Source organism: Stegostoma tigrinum, chromosome 11 (assembly GCF_030684315.1).
Source record: "Stegostoma tigrinum isolate sSteTig4 chromosome 11, sSteTig4.hap1, whole genome shotgun sequence".
In the NCBI taxonomy this organism is placed as follows: domain Eukaryota; kingdom Metazoa; phylum Chordata; class Chondrichthyes; order Orectolobiformes; family Stegostomatidae; genus Stegostoma; species Stegostoma tigrinum.
This window is the reverse complement of record NC_081364.1, coordinates 67,087,812-67,111,215: the sequence shown is the minus strand read 5'-3', so window position 1 is coordinate 67,111,215 and position 23,404 is coordinate 67,087,812. Positions and strand designations below refer to the sequence as shown.

At 41.4% G+C, this 23,404-nt stretch overlaps 1 protein-coding gene across 3 annotated transcripts in view; it reads right to left on the bottom strand.

Moving 5' to 3' along the window:
• The window catches only part of cacna2d2a (calcium channel, voltage-dependent, alpha 2/delta subunit 2a), an 815,854-nt gene that overhangs the window by 174,286 nt on the left and 618,164 nt on the right, over nucleotides 1-23,404 (bottom strand). For all 3 annotated transcript variants that reach the window (XM_048547478.2, XM_048547479.2, XM_048547480.2), the window contains one exon: nucleotides 22,523-22,622. In XM_048547478.2, coding sequence (XP_048403435.1) covers nucleotides 22,523-22,622 — 100 coding nt within the window. The remainder of the gene's footprint in view (nucleotides 1-22,522; nucleotides 22,623-23,404) is intronic.

The window sequence follows — 23,404 nt, the reverse complement described above, 5'->3', positions numbered from 1 at the left end:
GAAGATCATTGATGAAGCAGGTGAAGATGGTTTGGACTAAGGAATCTTCCTTGAGGAACTCCTGGATCAGTGATGTCCTGGGGCCTCAAACAACCACAATCATCTTCCTTTATACTTGGTATGATTTCTGCCAATAGAACATTTTCCCCTGATTTCCATTAAGATTCCCATTTTACTACTGGATTCCTTATTTCTATACAGTCACACATAATGAAAGACTGCCTTGATGTCACGTGTTCAAGCAAAAAAATAAAATTCTACTGATCACTCATCCTTGACACAGGCATTGGATTTGGATATGACAAAGGCAGCAAAGTCATCCTCACTAAATTCTGTGGGTCTGCTTTACTTTGTATCTAACCTGCGCTGTCCCTGTTCGGTAGGGACGCTGCAGAGAGATCTCTACTTTGCATTGAACCTCGTGTTCTACCTATCATGGCAGTGTTTGATGGATCACTGTAGAAGGAGCTCTACTTTTAGTTTAAAACAGGCGTATTAACTGTAATTATACATATATGAACACAATATTCATTGCATTTGATTGAGTAGGACTTCATTGAGCTAGGTTGCCTTACAGTAAAGTATCAACCTTAAACATAAATCCAGAGAAAAAGCTTTTATTGCCAGGAGTCATCATAGCACAAAGAAGGATAATTATTTTCATTGATCAGATATTGATCCAATAACAATTTGCACTGGTAGGATGGCTTGACTGAACAGATATGGTAATATTTTACCACAACATTAAGGTAACATGTATAGTGAGCACATAGTCTGTCATTCAATTTTCCCCTCGCCTTGGCTCCTTTTGTTCCCTTTCCAACTTCTCCAGATTGGAAACATTTCAACTTGCAATGAATGTAGGTTGAAAGATCAGAAAGTGATCAGAAAGGAAGGTCTGGCCACATATCCTTAAACATTCAACATAAAACAAAAACAAATTCCTTTGGCATAATTGATGTTTAGTGACAGATGTTTTCAGTTGTAGCTGCTCTGAAGTGCTGATTGATTGGGGTACAAGTCACAAACAATTGTCAGTGGTTGCTGACAGGATGGTATGGGGGCTATTACATAAGGGAAGGTGTTGAAATTGCATAGAAACGATGGTGAGGGGGGGGTCAAGACAGGAATTCTATGCAAGAGTTAAAAGGAGTGGATAAATACAGGATGGGAAAGATGAAATGATATGGAAAGGGGAATATGTTGCAATTGATAATAATTTCACTCCAAGCTACAGGTCTAGCAATCAGGCAATAACTTAACAAACACTTCTTATGTTGGCAACACAGGTACAATTCCTTGAGTCATTTGGTTCGATGAGACCAGGTTGACTGACACTTTCATTTATCTGCCTTGCTTCAATATCACTCAATAACCCTGCCTGACATGAATTACAGTTTCAAAACTTTCATTTAACATTCAACCTCTACTGGGAAACTGTTCTACATTTCCATCAATCTGTGTGTGAAGAAGTGTTTCCTGACATCATTCTTGAATGGTGTAGCTGTAATTTTACGGTTCCGCCAATGGCCCTGCCCATCATTGAAAATAGTTTCTCTAGTTTCAATATACCGTTAATAATGTAAGAAAAAAGGAACTGGAGATTGGAAGGCTAAGGGGTGATTTGATTGAATGCATAAGATGTTGAATGGTCTTGACACAGTGAATATAGAAATGCTGTTTTCTCTTGTGGCTGAGTTCAGAACTGGGCACACTGTTTAAAAATTAGGGCTTGCCTTTTAGGACAGAAGTAAGGACAGTTTTTTTTCTCTGAGGGCCATGCAACTGGAAAGCCTTTGCTTCAGAAGGTGGGGTCATTCAATATTTTTAAGGTGATGGGAGGCTAAAAACTTGAAATAAAACAAACAGCTGTGGATGCTGGAAACCTGAAACAAAAGCAGAAATTGCTGGAGAAACTCAGCAGGTCTGGCAACATTTGTGGAGAGAAAACACAGTTTATGTTTCAAGTCCAGTGACCTTTCCTCAGAAGAAGGATCACTGGACTCAAAACATAAGCTGTGCAGACAGATTTTTTATTAGGTAAGGGAATCAAAAGCTATTGGGAGTACAAAGGAATGTGGAATTTGATCAAACACATCAGCCATGATTTTATTGAATGGTGGAAGGATTCAAGAGACTGAATTATCTGATACTGTTCCTAATTTGTACATTTGTATATTAACACTAAATACAGTGGCACAGACAGCAATGTAGTTTGGAACAGAAAGTTGTCATGAGATGCTGCCAGTCTAAGACAGATTGAGTTTTATAGGGAAAAGCAGGAGGTTTCCCAATTTGGATCCAAGAAAGATAAAACAGTGTATTTTCTAATGGTGTGAAACGACCAAGCTGTGGAGAGTCAAAATTATTTGAAGCTCCAAATACAGAAATTGCTAAAAATTAATGAACTGGCAAAAAAGTTCAAAAGCCTCTACATCAAACGGGAATACATAAGAATGTTAAGCATAATTGGGAGCATGTGTGGATGATTAAATCCTTCAAATCTGCTCTACCACTCAATAAGATCATTCCTGATCTTTCACCTCAGGTTCATTGATAGGATTAGTCCTGTATCTTTTGAATCCCTTATTGTCCAAAACATCTATTTATCCCTGTCTTCTAGGGTACAGAATTCCAAATATTCACAATCCTTTGTGTAAAACTCTTGAAATGCTTGAGACTCTCCAGCCTGGAGGGAATATCGTGCCATCATCTAGCCTGTCAAGATTGTTTAGAATTTTATAAGCTTAACTGAAATAATCTGCTTTTTTTTGCCATCACTCATTGGGTTGTGACTCTATGGAATTCTCTACCTCAAAGGATGGCAAATGCTTCAGCATTCAAGAAGCATTTTTTGAATAAAATCTTGCGAGAAATCAAAATGACATATGGGATGGTGACAAAGTGAAGATCAACCATGACTGTATTGAATGATGCAGCAGGTCAAGTGACCGCCAACTTTAAAAAAATTCAACAACCCCACCTTCTGAAGCACAGGGATTTAAAGTTGTACTGACCCTCATGAGAAAAGAAGAAATCTCCTCTTCTCTGTCCTAAAAGACAAACTCTAATTTTTAAACGTGCCCCCAATTCTGGACTCAGCCACACAAGGAAATCTCACGTCTACAACTACCTTGTCATGACCATCTTATGCACTTCAATCAAATCACCTCATAGCCTTCTAATCTTCAGTGGAAACAAGCCAATCTGTCCAACTATTCCTCATAAGACAGTCTTCTCATTTCAGGAATCAATCTGTAAAACCCGTTCAGAATCACCTCCAAGGATTTACACATCCTTCCTTAAATAAGAAGACCAAAACTGCACACAGTGTTCACTTTATGGTTTCATTAATGTACTGTATAAAAGACACATATCATTCTTATGTTTCTGTTCAATTCCTTGCATAGTAAAGAGCAGCACAGCATTCTTTACTATCAGGTACAGCAAGTATTAATGTTTTGTGAGTCATGGACAAGAACAGTCAAGTCCTGCTGCACATCAGAGTTCAGCAGTTCTCCACTTGAGTAATACTTTGTCCTTTCATTCTTTTCTGCCAAAGCCAATAATTTCATATAGTCTCATATTATATTCCATCTGTCAAATATCTGCCCGGTCACTGTCCTCTTCACTACCACATCATTGCTCCCCTCATGTAAGACATTGATATAAATTGTAAAAAGCAGAGACACCAGAACAAACCAACAAGGGACCCTACTCACCATACCCTGTCAATCAGAAAAAGACTCATTTATGCATTTTCACTGCTTTCTGCCACCCAGCTGATCTTCTTTCCATGCTAACATACTACAACATACACCACGAGCCTATTTGTAATGCAATAATCTATTAGCTCAAGCCTTGTAAAATGACTTCTAGAAATTCAAGTATTATATGTACAAATCCTTCTTTATCCACAATGCATGTTACTCCATCAAAACATTGCAATAAACTGGTGAAACTTAATTTTCCCTTTCACAAAACCATCCTAAGTTCCGGCTGCCTTGAGCTTTTTTTCACTGCCCAGCTATAACCTCCTTAATATTCAGTTTTAACACCTTTCCCCAATACATACCATACTGATATATTAGGCTTACAGCTTCCTTTATTCTCCCATTTTCACTTCTTGATTAGAGGTGCTATTTTTGCCACTTTCCAGTCTTTGAAACATTTCCAGAATCGAGCATGCTTTGGGAAATTAGCATCAATGCGTCCACCACCTCACTGGCCACCTCTTTTAAGACCCTTGGATAAACGGTCCATCAGGGACCTCGGGATTTAACAGCATACAGTTTCATCAGTCTGTGTTCTGCTTCTCCTACAATTGTAATTTAGCCTTTTTGTTTAACTGATTTCCTTTTTAAGTTCCTGTAGAAATGCTTGCTATTGGGTTTTACATTTCTAGTAGCTTTATCTCATATCCTAATTTCTTTCAAACGAAAACAGAAATTGCTGGAAATGCTCAGCAGGTCTGGTATGAAATTAGAGTTAATGTTTTTGTCCAATGACCCTTCCTTAGAGCCTAATTTCTTTCTCCTGACTAATCTTTTTAAAATCTGTCCAGAGTCATTGACAATTATAGTCAAAAGCTGAAGCTCCAGACTCTTGATCAGCTTTTATCAGGCCTCTCAACTGGCAATCATGGTTTAACCCTCTGAACTAAGAATCTAGTCCGACAAATCCAAAAATCAGTCAACTGTCCCATCTATCAAAACAGATTAGTCAATCAACTTGGCAGCCAGTCAGAAATCTTTCTCAAATAACTCTCAAGAAACAAGTTACCAGTTGCGCAATCCTTTTGTTCAGAATCCTGGCATGTTCCAGAACACACACTTCCTAAAGTGAATAAATAGACAAATTGTATTCAAGAACAAAGGCACAGTGTTAATTCAGTTTAATAACATGGGCTCTACTCAGAGTGAGCTGTGATTCTAATGGGATCCAGTGAGTGACAGTATCCTGAATATCATTTCCAACGTCTCAAAAGCTGTGATTTATAATTCAAACTGCAACGGTTGACACATATTCCTCTCAGTCAGAGAACAATGGAACGAAATCCAATCTTTTCAACAGGATGATAAGCTTCTGTATCACATTAACTGTGTAGAGAGCACAAACCTTTTCCCACTGTGCTTCTGATTAGCATGGTTATCTACTTTTCTCCACAGTGTAATAAAGAATGGAAAAATCTCATTTTACCATTTAGCAATTCGACCCAAAGGTGCCTTATCTCACACTGACTGCTGCCTGACCTCGCTCTACTTCTGTCGCTCCAAATCAAGCGTGAAGCACAGTAGCACTGACAGTCCAGTTATTCTGACCTTGATAGTGGTCTGCTGTGGCTACTTATTGCACTGACACCCTTCCTGAGCTCAGAATCAATGCATACATACTTAAATTGTAATGAGACCAATCTCATCTCTACTCTTTTAACATGAACTTTCTCTACTTGCTTCAAATTCTGGCCACTTGTACGTCTCCAGTTTTTACCTATTTAGAGCTGGCAGCCATGCCCTCAATTGCCAAAGGTTCTAAGCTCTGCAGTTCCTTCCCTAAACCTATAAAGACCTCTATATCTCTCTTTTCCTCACAGTTTAGCTTTCATTAGCCAAATGAGATGGCTTGGCATCAAATTTTGTTTGGTCATGCGCTAATGTAGTCCCTTCAGGTCATATTAACCACACAATAAAAATGAGACATGAGTTCTGTTGAAACCCAACATATTCAGACACTTACATGCTTTCCAGCTTGCAATGAGTATTTACATGCTAAAAAACACATCAGATTATTCACAAATATTACAAAGTACTCCTAAACAGGCCATTAAGCTCAAAAGGTACATGCTGTGTTTATGTTCCACTTGAGCCTCCACCCAACCTTCTTCATGTAATCTCATTGCTTCCTGTCTTCCTAATTTGGTTACCTCGCTTCAAATGTGAGTTGTAAATTCTAACCACTACCTGGGTAAGGAAATTCTATTGGATTTAATCTGACTAAATTATATTTATCACCTCCAATTCTAATCTGGTTTGCAACTGGAAATATCTTTCTATCATACACTTTCATAATCTTAAAATGTCAATCAGGTCACTCCACAGTCTTCTCTTTCCTAGACGAATCAGGCATAGCCTGTTCAATCTTTCCAGTTAGGGATCTGGTAAATTTCTTGTAAATCTTGCACCTTTTCTACTATCTCTGCTACCCCTTTTCTTAATAATGTGGGGATTACACCTTTTCAAAGTCTGATCTAATCAACATTCTGCATAAATTTCACATAATGTCTCTGTTTTCAATTCTAACCATTTAGAAACGAAGCCCAAGGTTGCTGTGTTTGAATTTTTAGTGTATTATTGACATGATTTCTCTGTTTCTTAACTATATTTAGACACTTGTTTTTCAAACAGTATGAGTATGTGGCTTCCTTCCTAAATGTACTACCTCATACATCTTTGTTGAAACTAATTACATGACTGCAAGTTTGCTAATGTTGTCATATATTTCCTAACACTTAGTAACTACACTCAAACTTTAGCACCTTGTGAAAATGTCGATATTGTACTTCTAATTCCTTAATCCAAATTATTTAAAGGATTTGTGAATAGTAGATCCAATATGGAACCTGGGGAGCACTGCTTCCCACTCTATTCCAGTGAAAATAACTGACTGAAAATCCTATTCTCGCTTTATTTTGGAAGTTAACTTATACTCCATCACCAAATTGTCCCTCTACATATTGTGGCCTTATTTAAGAATCCACTATATGGGTAATGTGTAAAAGGCTTTTTTGGAAATATATTACATTTACTAAATTTCTCTAATCTATCCTTTCTGTCACTCCCCTGAACAATTCAGTAAGATGAGTCAAACATGATCTTTCTTTTGAAATCCGTGCTTACTGTTCTTTGTTATATTTTCCATTTTCAGTGGTGCAGTTATTAGAGAAGAAGTAGGAGGTGCAGATACAACCAAAACATTTAAAAGACATTCGGATAGGTCCATTAATAGGAAAGGTTCAGAGGGATATGGGCCACACAAGGCAAGTGAGTCTAGTTTAGTTTGGGAAACTGGGTTGACAAGAACAAGTTGGACTGAAGGGTCTGTTTTTGTGCTATATGACTCTATGATTCTGTATTATGAACTGGAAACTTGGGCTAATAATTCAGAGGATGGTAGAACAAATCCAATGGCAATTAGAGAACTTAAATTCAGTAAAAAACAAGAATTAAAATGTTGCAAATAATACTGGGTACAAAATTGCTGATTATGAAGTGACATCAATGTCCTTAGCATTTGTGACAAGATGGATGACTTAAAGGCACCAAAGGAGTTGAATGTTTTGTCACTACATAAACATAACGGCATGGTGATTAGTGCTGGAAACTAAATATTCAAGGAGATTCAACATTTATAAAGGACTGTCAAGAAGGAAAAGAAGATGGATTTGTGCTGATAGTAAGGGATGGGATCAGTACATTAATAAGGGAGGATCTCAGATCAGAACAACAATGTATGGAATCTGTTTGGGTGAAACTATGGAACAGCAAGGGGAAGTAGATATTGGTTGGAGCTATTTAAAGTTCACCAAACAGTAATAGTCAGGAAGTTCACTGATATTCTTCAGGGAAGGAAACCTGCCATCCTGACCCAGTCTGGCCTACACGTGACTCTGGACCCACAATTTAGTTGACTCCCAACTGGGAAATTCGTGATGGACAATAAATATTAGGCCGAGCAGTTGATGTCCACATCCTGTGAATGAACACAAAAGGATGAGAGAAGCATGTAGCATGGGAAACAAAGTATGGGTGATTTAAATGCGCATATTGACAGGAAAAGTCAGTTAAGCATTCAAGCTGTGAAGGATGATTTTCTGGAGCACGTTTAGGATGGTTTTCTAGATCAGTATGTTGAGGAGCCAATGAAAGGACAGGTTATTATAACCTAATATGTCATGAGAAAGAGCTACTTAATAACCATGTCATAAACAAACCTTCAGGGATAACTGACTACAAAATAGTACATTATGTTTGAAAGTGAGGTAGTTTGTTCTGAAGCAAGAGGTTTAAATTTGAATTAGGGAAATTACGAAGATATGAAACACAAATTGGTTGAGTAGATTGGAAAAATACATTCAAAGGCAAGATTGTACTGAGCTGATCAACTGTTTTTAAAGAATTACAACATGTCTTACAGCAACTATACAATCCTTCAAGATGCACCATCTCAAAATTGGTCACTCAACCATGTCTGACAAAGGAAGTTAAGGACTGTATACAATTAAAAGAAAAGGGTTATATAACATGGCTACAGCCAGTTTTCATCTGAAAAATTAGAATACAGCAAAAGAGGACCAAGAAACTGATAAGGAATGGAAAACCAGAATATAATGCCATCCATCAAAAAGTGTAAAAGCTTCCTCAGGGTATGCAAAAAGGCAACATTTGGCTAAGATGAATGTGGGTACATAACAGACATACTTAGGAAGATTTATAATGGGGAACAGGCAAATAGCAGAGAAGCAAAATGATTACTTTAGGCCAAACCTTATGTTTGGTTAAGTATCAGTTTAATATTATCAAACCTCCTCATCAACTAAAGCAGCATCCGACTTGTGAACAGGTTCTGATCTGGAGTCCGTTTTCAAGTTGATTCGTACGCAAATCAAAATACGGTGCAGAAATTTGTAAAGGAACAATATATTGATCTAGAAAATCATCCCCAATGTGGTCCAAAAGTCATCCTTCACAGTTTCAGTGTTTAGCTGGCTTATTCCGTACAGGAACTGTTTGTATGTCGGGTCTTTAAATTTAATCCCCCATATGGCTTTGAGTTCGTAAATATTAGTATTCATAAAACCAGGACACTCTGTATTTATCCTGCCCCTATGGGCCCCCTCTCACTTGATTCTAGCCCTATTCTATTACTTGCTGTTCTCAGAACTGCTCATCAACCAGCAGAAATCAACTAAAAGGCCAGCATGCCTGGCATCCATATTACATTTAAAAGTTCACTGTGCATCCAGCCAAACATGGCATTCCAAAGCAATCCTGCTTGATGACAGATGGTAATTCCAAACATATTATAGAAGGAAAAAATGGCAGCATAATTTTCTGAGAGGAAGCTGGAGACTCAAGTGGACAGGATGGCTCAGAGAAGGGGTGTCCTTTTCCTAGAGAACTAGTAGCGAGGCTACACCAAAAGATCCTGGCAGCCTGACCAAAGGTAGTCATTTGGGTTGGTGTGGTGTCCACAGTCTGGAGAAATGACCAACAGTGCTACAAGAAGGTCATTGTACCTTCTCTGCTCTATCAGGAAAAGTGCCATGCCCTTCTCTCTGCTACCTCCCACTCACTTTCTGTTACTGCACCTACCTCCCACCAAAGTTCATGTTCAACTACACTCACTGTTGACTGGAACATCTTTCCTTACTTGTTGCCCTACAGCAACCCCTCCTCAAACTCCCACGGCACTAAACCTGCAAGGCCTCTGTGCTGACTATTCATTTGCTTGGGACATCTCACCAACTTTTGAATACCTGCATCAGTACTACTGGCTATGCCACTCACTCCCATCCCACGTAATCTCTCTTTTACTCTCAATACAGGAGAAACAGACATAACAGAGTGGAAAGGTGCCTGACATCAGGCTCTTCAAACAATATAAGGAGAGAATCCTATCCGTTGCAGGCAAAGGCCAGGACTGCTCCAATTGGAATGCTTAGACATCCCTGTCCCACCAATTGAGTATAGGCCATTCATCACTTCACTGAAGTTCTTACAGTAAACCTGCTGTCAGCGTCATTCATTGCACATCACGTCCAACCATTGGCTATGGTGTCTTCTCTCCACTGTGTCTTGCAGGTGCCTGTGGGATGTCCATGGGCCCTGTACAGCAACTGCTGAATCCCCCAGAAAGCCACCTCCTTCATCTCTGAGGAAGAGTGCGCCAAGGACCAGAGGAATGATAGGCAAGGCTGCCTCCTGCAGCCCCCACCTATTCAAAAACTGACACCTCAGAAGGAATGTCACATTCAGAAAGTTTGGAAGCTCATGCTGGTGATCACCTCATTGCTGCAGCTTGACAACTGGTTGAAGAAGAAACAATACATACTGCTGGCACTTGGATGACTGCCACAGACCAGGTTTCTGCTCAGACCCAGGCAGGAGAGGGCTCTGGTGTTGGCAATCAGGGACCTCATCCACATGCAGAGGGAGGAACAAGAAGAGCAGGTAGGTATGTGGGAGACGATGGTCCTCATTGCCAGAGGCTGCAAGAGTGCAACTACACCATGGGGACACAGCTGCCTCAAACATATGGCCATCTGTCTGCTTCCATCGATAGGTTGTCAATGCCAGGGAGAGTCAGGTTTAGCATCCTTAGTGTCTGCTGGAGAGACACATACATCTACACTTCATCACCCCAGGCAATTATTCTCCAGGACTGAAGACATGGTGACAGGGGAACAGAGAACCTGGCAAGCACTCCAGGCACCTCTTCCTCACAAGGAGAAAGGGGAGTGCCAGGAGGCATCCAGCTAAGACGGCTTCACATGGAGATTCACACAAAGAAGTCTGTACTTGGGTGGCCGAACCCTCTGCCTCCACAGTACCTGAACCCTTCCAAACCTTGGAAGCTCAAGCCAAGGAGGGACCACTTGCCTCTAGCAGGAAGACCCTCAGCAGAAGAGTCACTGGACTTCAAACACTAATTCTGTTTCCTCTATACATCTGCTGCCAAACTTGCTGAGTTGCTTCAGATTTCCAGCATTTGCAGTCCCTTGTCTTTTTTTAGTAGCCCTTAGCACGTCAGGGTCATCAAGGAATAAACATCCTTAGGGCCACTCAACCAAATTTCTAGGATCAATGTGATCCATTGTTGGGCACGGTCACCTCCACCTCAGGTACGGAATCTGGGTCAACACTAAAATGGAGTTGGGGGGGGGGTGGGGGGGGGAGAAAAAACTTGAGAGGACTTTAGTGGCATGGTGACAATGTTATCAACACATTCAAAGTATCACATTTGTATAAATGTTATTGCTTTTGCAATGTATCTGTTTGAGTCTCTGTCCATAAATACCTGAATATAAGACAATTAGATAGAGGAACAGAATTCGACTATTCAGCCCATCAAATCTGCTCCACCATTTGAACGTGGCTGATACGTTTCTCAATCCATTCTCCTGCCTTCTCCTCGAAATCTTTTATCCATTTACTAACCAAGAACTTACCTATCTTTGTCTTGAATATTCTCAATTACATGGCCTCCACAGCCTTCTGAAATAAATGAATTCAACAGATTCACCACCCTCTGGTGAAGAAATTCCTCCTCATTTCAGTTCTAAAGCGTCATTTCACTCTGAGGATTTGCCGTCACATCCTAGTCTCTCCTCCTGGTGGAGACATCTTCTCTATGTCCACTCTATCCAGACCTCTTAGTATTCTGTAAGTTTCAATCAGTTTCCCCCTTATCCCTCTAAATTCCATCATATACGGACGCAGAATCCTCAATTGCTCCTCATTTGACCGATTCTTCATTCCCGGGATCATTCTTGTAAATCACCATCTGCACCCCATCCAATACCAGCATGTTGTTCCATAGAAACAGGGCCCTGTAGAGCTTAGTTAGACTACACTTGGAGTACTGCATGTAGTTTTAGTCTCATCTCAGGAAAGCTATTATTACCATAGAGGGCGTACAAGAAGGTTCGTCAGACTTCTTTCTGGGAATGTGTGGCATCCTATGAAGATACATTGGGCAAACAGGGGCTGTATTCCCCAGAAGGAGAGGCGATCTCACTGAAATCTACAAAATACTTCTAGGGATAGACAATGTAGACACAGGTAAGATGGTTCCCCAGAGTGGGAGTCTAGAACACAATTTAAAAGTAAGGAGACGTCATTTAAGACCAGGGTGAAGAGAATTTGTCTTACTCAGAAGATTGTGAACCTTTGGAACTGTGGACCATTGAGGGGCTGTGGAAGCTCAGTCTTTGAATATGCTTAAATTAAATATTGATAGATTTTTGATTACCAATGGAGTACCAAGGGTTTTGGATATAATGTAGATAAAAGGCATTGAAGTGTTTGAACACCTGTGTAAGGTGAAAATATTAAACACGGGGTTAGCCTCACAACAACTCACTTGGGAACGTAATGAATATGATTAATAAAGATCTTAAGCGGGTTAAAGTGATTATATTAGAAAGGACTAGAGAATTTAGTTAGTTCAATTGATTTGACATCCTTGGCCCTATCGGCAGCTTGAATGCCTCTTTATCACTCTGAGCTGCTCAACAACATGCAGTGGTAACAAGCAGGCTGCAGGGAGATATTAGAAGGGCATCTGGGAGTTGGGGCTTGGGGGCAAAGAGTAGCAGACACCCTCTCTCCTACAAATCTGCCATAGAGGTATTTTGTTTAATGTAACCCTGAACCGACCATGTTAGAATTTCAGTAATGTACTGCCTACATGCTTCTCAGTTTATAAATATCTTATGACTTCTTGGCTAGACAAAGTCTTTTGTAGAATCTTTCTGAGGCAGAGCTCTCCCAATGTGTCAGCAAAAATAAATGACTACATACTGTATCTGAGACCCCTGTCATTCTTTCATACAATAATCTACGACAACAGCTATAACTGTATTAAACAGCGGAGCAGGTATGATAGACTGATTGGCCTCATCTTGTTCCTATGCTACTGTGCCATTCTCTCCATACGTGAATCCAGGACGACAGTATCATGATTCACTATGAACTGCAGCCTGGCATGACCAAGAAAACCATTCAGTTATCGCAGCAAATAGGAATGGGCATTAAATACTGATCTTGCCAGTAATAATGAAACTGACTTAAATAATATTTGGATCTCTGTACAAGCTTAATGATATAATCTCAATTTTGAATCACAGAAAATGCTCCCATCCACCTTGCCCCAATACAAAGTTACTCCAAGGAGATAAACATGCATAAAATTTGCATCACAATGATGTGTAGTGTCAGTACACTCCTGATCATGTGGTCAATGAAGAATTCCCTACAAGCTGAAGTTGGAAACACTTCTAATGGAGACATAAAACAGCTTCATCAGGTTCATGAGGTCTGCAGCCTCAATATTCTCAAACCTGTTGATTACTGTTTCCCCAGCAGTAACAACAAACATCTCAATTCAATATCCACTATTATTCTGTTAACTCTTTGTATTTGCTATTCCTGTGGAGGTGCTGCCCCATGGCAACAGCCATGGATGCTTCACCTGAGTTTAAGTCGTGAGTCCATTCAAGATATAGATAATACAAACATGTATTTTTCCCATACATGTCAGTGGTGACAATCAGGAGTGGAAATCCTGGTTGGCATTTGTCCCATCAATATGAACTGCTGTGATCAACTGGAGCTCCCTGCCACCATCATGCCTGAGATCTATCAGCTCAGTCTAGGCTAACAGTTAAACCTGGGACCTCCAGGTTCACATAGTGCAGTGAAGTTGCTAACTGAAATAATAATACAGGTCCTTGGAGTGCTTTTAGTCAGTAATAGACTGAAATGGTCAGGCTGATTCCATTTAATTGATAAATAGCAATTCATGAGAGGGTCAGGAGTTATTAACCTTCCAATACAGAGTCTTAAGTCAAGAGGATAAAAATGGTAAAAGGTTGTTTAATGAGATGTATACAATTATACCTCACGATAACATCTGTAGCAACAGAATTTGTTCATCATCAAACAGGATCCTCAAAATATTCCAAACATGGATTTAAAATATTTCAGTAAATGGCTGAAAACGGAAGTAGAATATTGAGACGAAGCTGAATTTCTCTCATTTTGTTGATTCCTTGAACAGAGTGTGGAATGTGCTTACCTCAGAAACCTTACTTTCTGTATGTTTATTTTGTCAAATTGTATTTTGGAGACTTGTAGCCTGCAGGCAGGTAATATGAGTGTTTAAAGCAGAGTAAAAGTAGATATTAAAGGGTATTACTGCTATTATGAAAGTCTTGTCCTCACTTCCAGTCACAGGTTGTGGAGTCAGGTCTCCTCCCAGAGACATAATCCAGGCTGCATGTCCACTAAGAACATTGCTTATCTTACTGATATTTACAAGAAATAAAAACAAATTGCTGGAGAAATTCAGCAGGTCAGGCAGCACATTTTCTTCTTTCATGGAATATAGGCATCACTGGCTAGGCAAACATTTATTGTCATCCCTGGTTTCCCTTGAAAAGGTGGTGGTGGTGAGCTATCTTCTTGGCTGCTGCGGTTCTTCTGTTGTAGATTCACAATGTTGCTAGGGAATTCGAGGCATTTGATGCACTGACACTAAAAAATCATCTGCAGCAACAGAATTTGTTCATCATCAAACAGGATCCTCAAAATATTCCAAACATGGATTGAAAATATTTCAGTAAATGGCTGAAAATGGAAGCAGAAGATTGAGACTAAGTGAGGAATATATTTCCAAGTCTGAATAGTTAGTGGCTTGGAGAGGCACTTGCAGGATGTGATATTCCTAAAGCCCAGGAATGAATTTGGAAGAAAAAGTATCTGCTGTCCTTTTCTTCCACATGGTAACTATCGTGAGCTTGGAAGGTGCTGTTTAAACAGCCTCATTGAATTTCTACAGAGCTTCTTGTGGGTGGCACACACTGCTCCTACACACTGTTGCAGGATTCCTAGCCTCTGATCTCTACTCTTGAGCTGCTGTGTTTTTATGGTGAGTCCATTTAGTTTCTGTTCAATGGTAACCCAGGATGTTGATAACGGAAGATTCAGTAATGATAATGTCTTTGAATGTCAATGGGCAATGGTTAGATTTACTATTTTCAGAGATGGTGGTTGCCTGGCATTTGTGTGGTGCAAATGCTATTCGCTAGTTGTCAGCCCAAGCATAGACATTGTTCAGATCTTGCTGCATTTAGGCATGGACTACTTCAGTATCGGAGGAGTCTCAAATAGTGCTGAACATTGTGCAGTGATCAGCAAACAATCCCATTTCTGATTTTATGATGAAGGGAAGATCATTGACAAAGTTGTTGAAGATGTTTAGATCTAGGATACTTCCCTGAGGAATTTCTCCTCCAGTCTTGCTGCTTAATAGCACTGTTGATGACACCTACCATTGCTTTATCAATGACCTAGAGTGACCTTATACATCAGTAATTGGCTGGATTTGATTTGTCCTGCTTTATCAGTCCAGGACATACCTAGTCAATTTTTCACATTGTTGAATAGATACCAGTATGGTAGTTCCACTGGAACAGTATGCCAGGGGCTCAGCATCAGGAAGACCACACATCATCTTTACTATTGCCAAATAATGTCAGGGCCCAGGTCGTTGCAGTATCCAGTGACTTAACCCATTTCTTGGTATTGCTTGGAGTGAACTAACTGACTGAAGACCGGCATCTGTGATGCTGTTGCTTCTGGAGGAGCTGAGACAGATTATCTACTTAGCAGAGATAATGGGAGCTGCAGATGCTAGAGAATCCAAGATAACAAAGTGTGAAGCTGGATGAACACAGCAGGCTAAGCAGCATCTCAGGAGCACAAAAGCTGACGTTTCAGGCTTAGACCCTTCAACAGGCATTAAGGAAGACTACTGAAATGTTAGCTTTTATTTTAGACGTAATGAAGGAAAGAGATAATGAGGTTTTGCTAAGACACTTCAAAACACCAGGTTAAACCTTAGCTGGAATACTGTAAACAGTTTTGGGCATGTTATCAAAGCAATGACATACTGGCATTGGATGCAGTCTTCAGAAAGTTCACTGTTGATCCCAGGTATAGAGGGATTTCTTATGGGTTGAGGTTGCACCCATTGGTATCTAAACAAATGAAAATGACTGAATTGAAACATAAGATTCTAAGGAGGCTTCCAAGATAATAAAATGTGAGGCTGGATGAACACAGCAGGCCAAGCAGCATCTCAGGAGCACAAAAGCTGACGTTTCGGGCCTAGACCCATCATCATTTTTGTGCTCCTGAGATGCTGCTTGGCCTGCTGTGTTCATCCAGCCTCACATTTTATTATCTTGGAATTCTCCAGCATCTGCAGTTCCCATTATCTCTGATTCTAAGGAGGCTTGGCAGGTTAGATGTGGAGAGGCTGTGTCCCATTGTGGGAGACTCTAGGACCAGAGGACATAATCTGAATAAGCAGTGGCATACATAAGACGTCACAAAGACCTTTGAGAATAGGAGTTGGGGCATTATGTTGATGTTGTTCAGGCCTCTCTGGAATACTGTGTCCAATTCTCGTCTCCCTATTATAGGAGTGATATTATTAAGATGGAGAGGTTTCTGAAGAGACTTACCAGGACTTTACTGGGAATGCAGGGCTTGAGTTATAAGGAAAGAATATAGGCTGGGACTTCTTTTACTAGAGGGTAGGAGGTTGAGAGGTGATCTTATAGAGGTATATAAAATCATGAGGGGTATAGATAAAGTCAATGGCAGGTGTCTTTTCCCTCAGGTGGGGGAGTTCATGACAAGGGTTTTTTTTTACAAGGTCAGTGGAGAAAGACTTTGTATAAAACTTTGGTTCGGCCACATTTAGAGTACTATGTACAGTTTTGGTCACCACATTACCAAAAGGATATGGATGCTTTGGACGGGGTGCGGAGGAGATTCACCAGGATGTTGCCTGGTATGGAGGTTGCTAACTCTGAAGAAAGGTCGAGTAGATTAGGATTATTTTCATTAGAAAGACAGAGATTGAGGGGGGACCTGATTGAGGTCTACAAAATCATGGGGGGTATAGACAAGGTGGATAGCAAGAAGCTTTTTCTCAGAGGGGGGGACTCAATTACTAGGGGCCACGAGTTCAAAGTGAGAGGAGGCAAGTTTAAGGGAGATATGCGTGGAAAGTTCTTTATGCAGAGGGTGGTGGGTGCCTGGAACGTGTTGCCAGCGGAGGTAGTGGACGCAGGCACTTCAGTGTCTTTTAAGATGTATCTGGACAGGTACATGGATGGGCAGGGAGCAAAGCGATACAGACCCTTAGAAAATAGATGATAGGCTTAGACAGAGGATCTCAATCGGTGCAGGCTTGGAGGGCCAAAGGGCCTGTTCCTGAGCTGTAATTTTCTTTGTTCTCTTGCTCTTTGAGAAAGATTTATAAAGGACATGAGTGGCATTTTTTTTTTACAGTGTGTGGGTTCATATGAGGAATGAACTTCTAGAGGAAGTGTTGATGCAGGTACAGTTACAATGTTTAAAAGACATTTAGATAGGTCACGAAGAAGTAGTGTTTGGAGGGATATGGGCCAAGTGTAGGCAGGTGGTAGTGGTTCAGTTTGGGATTGTGGAGAGCATGGACTGGTTGGACTGAAGGGTCTGTTTCTGTGCTGTATGTCTGTGACAGAGATGAGGAGGATTCTCCTCTCTCACAAAGTAGAGACTCAGCGGTATTCTTTACTACAGAGGGCTGTAGAGGCTGTTCAAGGCTACGATAGACAGATTTTTAATCATTAATGGAATGGGGAATATGGGGAACAGACAAGAACGCGGAGCTGAGGATTGTCAGATCAGCAATTATCTCATTGAACGGCAGAACAGACACATTGAGCTAAATGGCCTCCTTCTACTCCAACATCTTATGGCTCTCTGGTCTTGTGATCCATCAGCGGGAATGCCGTAAATCAATAGGCTGTTTCTTTGCCCATATCTGGCCGGATGCCATGAAACTTCCTGGGGCCTACAGTCAATATTACAGACTCCTGGGTAAACCCTTCCTGACTAGTGGCACGGTGACCCTCAAAGGGCCAGGGACACTGGTTCGATTCCAGCCTTGGTGACTGCCTATGTGGAGTTTGCACATTCTCCCCATGTCCATGTGGGTTTCCTCCCAGTGCTCTGGCTTACTCCCACAGTCCAAAGATGTGCAGGTTAGATGGATTGGCCAAGCTAAATTGCTCATAGTGTCTAAGGTGGGAAATGCAGGGATAGGGTGGGAGTAGATGCTCTGTGGGTCAGTGTGGACTTGTTGGGCCAAAGGGCCTGTTTCCACACTGTAGGGATTCTATGATAACACTCATTAAAAACTGAACCTCCTGGGGAGGCAATAGCCTGTTGGTAATATCACTGGACTGTTAACCCAGAGACCCAGATAATGTTCTGGGGTCCTGGGCTTGAATCTTGCCACAGTAGATGGTGGAATTTTAATTCAATAAATATCTGGAATTAAGAGGCTGACCGTGAATCCATTGCCGATTATCGGAAAAATCCATCTGGTTCACTAATGTCCCTTAGGGAAGGAAACTACCATCTTTACCTGGTCAGGTCTACACGTAACTCCAGACCCACAGCAATGTGGTTGACTCTTAACTGCCCTCTGAGCAATTAGGGATAGGCAATAAATGCTGGCCTAGCTGGCAACGCCCTCATCTCATGAATGAGTAAAAAAAAAATTTGTCTGGGATGTTCTTCAGAGGGTTGTTATGACTCACTGTACCGAATGGCCTGCCTCCACACTATTGGGAGTTTAAGACTGTATACTACTGTGCTACCACCTCTGCTGGGCCTTAACTATCAATAGTATCCCACACTCCAGATGGTGATGGCATTCTCCATCTGTGGAGAAAGAGATGCGGTTCACATTTCAATTGCAATATGACTCTTCAGAACTAAACAGAAGTGGAATCATGATGAGTGTTATAAACACGAACAAAAACAGAAGTTACTGGTAAAGCTCAGCAGATCTGGCAGCATCTGTGAAGAAAAAAATCAGAGTTAACTTTTCGGGTCCGGTAGCTCTTCATCAGAAATGATTTGTTTCTTCTTATGTACCCGATGTACGGCATCCACAGTGTTCCCACGAGAAGCTTGAACAGTTCATCCACTTTACTAACACCTTCCACCCGAACCTTAAGTTCACCTGGGCCATCTCTGATACCTCCCTCTCCTTCCTGGGCCTCTCTGTCTCCATCTCTGGTAACCACCTGGAAACTGATACTTATTTCAAGCCCACCAACTCCCACAGCTACCTAGAATATACCTCCTCTCACCCACCTTCCTGCAAGGATGCGATCCCCTATTCCCAATTCCTCCGCCTCCGCCACATCTGCTCCAAGATGAAGCATTCTACTCCTGGACATCCAGGTGTCCTCGTTTTTCAAGGGCTGCAATTTCCACCCCCCCACCCCCCGCCAGTGGTCGAAAATGCCCTCGACTGCATCTCTTGCATTTCCCGCATCTCAGCCTTCACACCCCCTCTCTGCAATAAAAACAAAGACAGAATTTCCCTTGTCCTCACATATCACCCTATTAACCTCCGGATTCAGCGCATCATTCTCCACCACCTGCAATCTGAACCCACTACCAAGGGTATACTTCCCTCCCCACCCATATCTGCCTTGCGGAGGGACCGCACTTTCTGTGACTCCCTCATCCACTCCACACTACCCACTAGCCCCATCACCCTGGCATCTTTTCCTGCAACTGCAGGAGGTGCTAACCTGCCCCTACATGTCCCCCCTCACCTCCATCCCGGGCCCCAAGAAAATATTCCACAATAAACAAAAGTTCACCTGCACATCTGCTAATGTGGTCAATTGTGTCCGCTGTTCCCGATGTGGCTTTCTCTACATCGGGGAGGCCAAACGAAGGCTTGGAGACTGCTTTATGGAGCACCTACACAAACAACAATACCTCCCAATTGCAAACCACTTCAACTCTCCCTCCCACTCCCACTCCCTGAACAATATGTCCATCCTGGGCCTCCTCCAGTGTCCCAACGATGCCACCTTACAACTGGAGGAATAGCACCTCATATTCTGTCTTGGAATCCTACAATCTAACAATCTCAATGTGGACTTTACACGCTTCAAAGGCTCCCCAAGCCGACCTCATCCCAATACCAGCACCCCCTCTCATTCCCTCCTCCTTGACCTGTCCGTCTTCTCTCCCACTTCACTGACCAACCCCCACTTTCTACCTACACTCACCTACTAGCTTCATCCCCACCTCCTTGACCTGTCCGTCTTCCCACCCCTCCCTCCTCACTGACCAACCCCCATCCCAACTCCCTACATGTACTCACCTTTACAGGCTTCATCCCCACCTCCTTGACCTTGTCCTCCTCTCCCCACCAATCTGCTGCACTCCATACCTTCTATTACCGTCTCCCCACTCTCTATTTATTTTACAGCGCCCTTCCACACCCCCATTTCTGAAGATGGGTCCCAACCCAAAACGTCAGCTTTCCTGCTCCTCTGATGCTGCCTGGCCTGCTGTGTTCATCCAGCTCCACACCTTGTTATTGGCAGTTCTTTTGGTTTTTAATGCGTGTTATCATAGAATCCCTAGAGTGTGGAAACAGGTCCTTTGGCCTAACTAGTCCACACCGACCCACAGAGCATTCCATCTCCCTATAACCCACCTAATCTATACATCCCTGAATACTACGGGCAATCTAACACGGCAAATCCACCGAGCCTTCAGATCTTTGGACTGTGGGAAGAAACCGGAGCACACAGAAGAAACCCACACAAACACAGACAGAATGTGCAAATTCCACACAGATAGCTGCCCGAGGGTGGAATTGAACCTGGGTCCCTGACACTGTGAGGCAGCCATGGTAAGCACTGAGTCACTGTGCCGCCCTGTCTTTTTTATAATGTTGATATAAAGGACTGGGTTTAGTGGAACAAGAGGGAAGTTCAGGGAAGGTTTAGAAAGCAAGAGCAATTAACGGTGTCTTAGGATCAACAGCAAAGGAAGTGATGTGCCTGTTGAGGAGAGAAGTAGTAGGTGCAATAGATGAAATAAAGGTCATCTCTGCATGAAAGCAACATTATAAAATACACACATTGGCAGTCATGGTCGTGTGGGCAATTTCTGAATGCCTGGAATTGATGACAAAGAACTTAAAGAAGGGAAAGGAAGACTCAGAGATGCACCAAGTGACTGTGACAGTAGGGTGAAATTGGAAGGAAAATTAATTTTTCCAGTTGCGGACACGAGCAGGAAGTGGCACTAATTCCATCATTGAGAAAGAATTGTTTAAAGAGATGTCGGGTAAGATTGGAAGAAGGAATATTTCATATACTCTACAACATGACAGAGTTAGCTGGGACCCATGGAGCTACCCACATCTTTTACGTGGAGGAAGTAAAACAAGATACAGGAGAAATTGAGCAGGTTAAAACTGAGCTCTGTCAACAGAGGAAAGTGGTGGTGGATGGGTTCTTTCTGGATCTCCATTCTAGGAAGACAAAGAGATCTTCAGACTGTTTTGATAGAGGTATTAATCAACTTAAGTTCTCTACTGAACCCACCCACTCTAATTCTCTCAGTGATCAAATTCATCTTTAACTTCAAAATGTTATTAAGGCCTGCATCACTGACTCATTTCATACCCCTCCTAAAATCCTGAGTGAAATAAATAAATCAGGACTGTGAAATTGGTCATTTAACTGCCATCCTGTGTTTACCTCCAATGCAATCACATGCAACTTAAAAAGCCTGGCAGAGTTGGCTAAGTATTTTTAAACCTGCTGGTCAGGTAGAGGTATGGTGCTTTATTTGTAGTTAACTAAACACTGGCTGAAATCAACCAGAATTTGAACATGCTTTGGGCAAGGAACTTGCAGCTTGGAAATGTGTTTCAAGCTCCAATAAGCATCTGTTTTTCTCTCTCTTTCTATAAAAGCAGCAGGCGTTTTGCATTCATAATGAAATGTGAAGTGACCAGCAATTTGGAAGGCGTGTAACATTCTGACCGTGTGAAATCTAACCACATGTTGCAGGACTACAAGGTATGAGAGCACATGACCTCCATAAATCTTGCACCACATAACTTCATGGCAGTAGCTGTTGTGAGAGAAGTTTTCATAATCAAAAAGGCCTCCCTTGTGCAGGGGAAGAGGTGAAACTGAGGGAGGGGGATATGAAAAAGCGAGGGATGGGAGAGGAGGAAACCAGATGGTGAGGGAGAGAGAAAAGTGATGGAGAAGGAAAAGACAAATTTGCTCCTTTTTCATGACATCTCCAAATGCTGAGACATCCAAAGTGCTAATTCCTGAATCTTCTCCACTGGATATCACCAATCACGGATACCAGTGGAGTTGGACCTCACTGAGGTTAAGATATTTTATTGATGTCGCTGAGCACAGGGAAGGAAGAGCAGAGAGAGTGGTGGTTGGGGATGACACACTGGAAAATTCACAAAAATTCTGCTGGGTTCAAAACCTTAAATGTGTTCAATACAAAATTTGTATCCACAATGTTGAAGCAGATTTAAAGAATTGTATAAGATCACTTTTCCAAACAATTACACATCAACCTCCATCTATCTGAACTCCAGGAGAACTTTCTAGAATTATTTCATGGCTTATAACTGTCTTACATTTGAAAAAAATTGAGGCAAACTGATTTTGCGATCCAGGGAGACAACAGGGCATTTCAGTCACTATTACACCAACCAATTGCATACCAGTCATAGACTCTCTTACAGAATTAGCAGATCATTAAAAGATTCTGCCCAATTTCAGTAGGGCATGTATTTTGCCATTAGATTCAGTACTTACCGATGCAACATTAACATAGTCATCATCGGACAGTGTGTCCAGCATCTCAATGACAGATGTCTTCATTAGCTTCAGAGTAAGGCCACTGACACTACCACTCCTGACAACAGACAAAACACAGAGCCGTGACCTCTCAGAGTAGACACATAAATGCATACACAAGCATGTGCTTAAAGAGATATATGCACCACGCAGAGACAGAATTTTTCTACAGATGTACACACCAACACACACATGTATCCATGCATGCACACACCTGCACAGACATATAAACTCAGTTACGCATACAGATATGCACATAAAAACAGGCATTACCTAGTCACACAAAAAAGGTACAAACAGACACAGACATTTGCACACATAACATTCAGTTACAGACATGTGCAACAGCACGCATGGTCTCTTTTTTCCAGATCTATACACTGTCGAGGTTACACTAAATTATAGATCTATATGTAAACTGGACAGACTGAGTCTACTAATAGATCCAGGGTATTCTCAAATCTCTCCGACTCAATCTCCTTTGCTTCTTATTATCTAAAAGGCTGTGACTATGAAACAATCATCATAATCACAACACCTGAATTAATTCAAACAAGCAGACTTATAACAAGTAAACACTTTGGAGGAGTTTTAACAGCCCCAAGAAGATGGGACTGGATCAGGTGCAATGTTAAAATGTGCAAAAATCTAAACCAAAAAGTTATCATGAAACTTTTAACTAAGGTAGGACAGGGCTTGGGCAACCAATCTGATTGCAGGAAGTCAATGTGGCAATTTATATATTATAATGAGACTGCCTCATGTATTTCATATTTAACTATCATTTTAATCATTAAACTGTTTAGCCAAATATTCCTAGCTTGAAAAATCCAGAGATTA